General features: G+C 43.2%; 1 protein-coding gene across 1 annotated transcript in view; it reads right to left on the reverse strand.

Annotated features, from left to right (window-relative positions):
- Positions 1–1,086: 1,086 nt before the first annotated feature.
- The window catches only part of LOC104991135 (histone H2B type 2-F-like), a 6,961-nt gene continuing 6,592 nt past the window's right edge, over positions 1,087–1,455 (reverse strand). Inside the window, exon 2 of the mRNA XM_010843516.1 lies at positions 1,087–1,453. Within this exon, the coding sequence (XP_010841818.1) occupies positions 1,145–1,453 (309 nt within the window). The 3' untranslated portion in view covers positions 1,087–1,144. The remainder of the gene's footprint in view (positions 1,454–1,455) is intronic.

Below are 1,455 nucleotides of genomic sequence, written 5' to 3' on the forward strand. Positions count from 1 at the left end.
TTATACAGAGTAAAGTAAGTCAGAAAGAAAAACACCAATACAGTATATTAACGCATATATATGGAATTTAGAAAGATGGTAATGATGACCCTACATGCGAGACAGCAAACAAGACACCAAGAATAGACTTTTGGACTTTGTGGGAGAAGGTGAGGGTGGGATGATTTGAAACATGTATATTACCATATATGAAATAGATGGCCAGTCCAGGTTTGATGCATGAGACAGGGTGCTCAGGGCCTGCGGACTAGGAGGACTCTGAGGGCTAAGATGGGGAGGGAGGTGGGAAGGGGGTTTGGTATGGGGGACACATGTATACCCATGGCTGATTCATGTCAATGTATGGCAAAACCCACTACAATATTGTAAAGTAATTAGCCCCAACTAAAATAAATTAATTAATTAAAAAAAAAAAAAAAAAGTAATGGGCTTGAATTATCCCCAAACCATCCTCCCACCCAGTATGGGGAAACATTCTTTCATGAAATCGATCCCTGGCGCCCAAAAGGGTGGAGACTGCTGCTTTAGGGGATGACAGGGGTCTGTTAGTCTATCTAACTGGTGATTAGGCAATTTCTGGTTGAACAGTAAAGATTGCATTTCTAGAGAAGCCAAAGTTGTACTTAAGTCTTGGTTTGGTAACATTGGGGTTAGCATTAGTTTGGCCCTTCTAAAACACTTTTGCCCTGGGAAGAGAAAGAGCATGTAAAGTCTTTCTGGGAGGCTATTATGCCCCAGACCCACAAATGTACAAGTTTACTCTTATCCCATTGTTAGGAATTCAACCAGAGACCACATCTAACAAGGGAAGCAAGCAAATAGTTGCTAATTGCTCAGGGAAAAGAGGTTAGTGGCTGTTGTGACTCAATCTCCAGAGGTTTATAGTTTATACTAGTTAGAAATGGTCTGTCTTTCTGTATTGAAATAGCCCATTTCTTTTAAGCTGATCAAGTTATCTAGTTATGAGAATTACTAAGAGAAAATTTTCTGAAAAATTAAAATCATAAATTCATAACATAGCCAACTTTGAAGTTCAGCATTATTTTTCCCCTAGAGGTTACAACAATATCCAGTATTAGAGCCCTTTGGGAAAACGTGAGTGGCTCTGAAAAGAGCCTTTGGGTTTGACAGCTCCTAAAAACATTTACTTGGAACTGGTGTATTTGGTGACAGCCTTGGTGCCCTCAGACACGGCATGCTTGGCCAGCTCCCCAGGCAACAGAAGGCGCACGGCGGTCTGGATCTCCCTGGATGTGATGGTTGAGCGCTTGTTGTAATGCGCCAGGCGCGATGCCTCGCCTGCGATACGCTCAAAAATATCGTTGACGAAGGAGTTCATGATGCCCATGGCTTTGGACGAGATGCCAGTGTCCGGGTGGACCTGCTTCAGCACCTTGTACACGTACACGGAGTAGCTCTCCTTGCGGCTGCGCTTGCGCTTCTTCCCATCCTTCT

Source organism: Bison bison, unplaced genomic scaffold, assembly GCF_000754665.1.
Source record: "Bison bison bison isolate TAMUID 2011002044 unplaced genomic scaffold, Bison_UMD1.0 scf7180017864182, whole genome shotgun sequence".
Taxonomy (NCBI): Eukaryota; Metazoa; Chordata; class Mammalia; order Artiodactyla; family Bovidae; genus Bison; species Bison bison.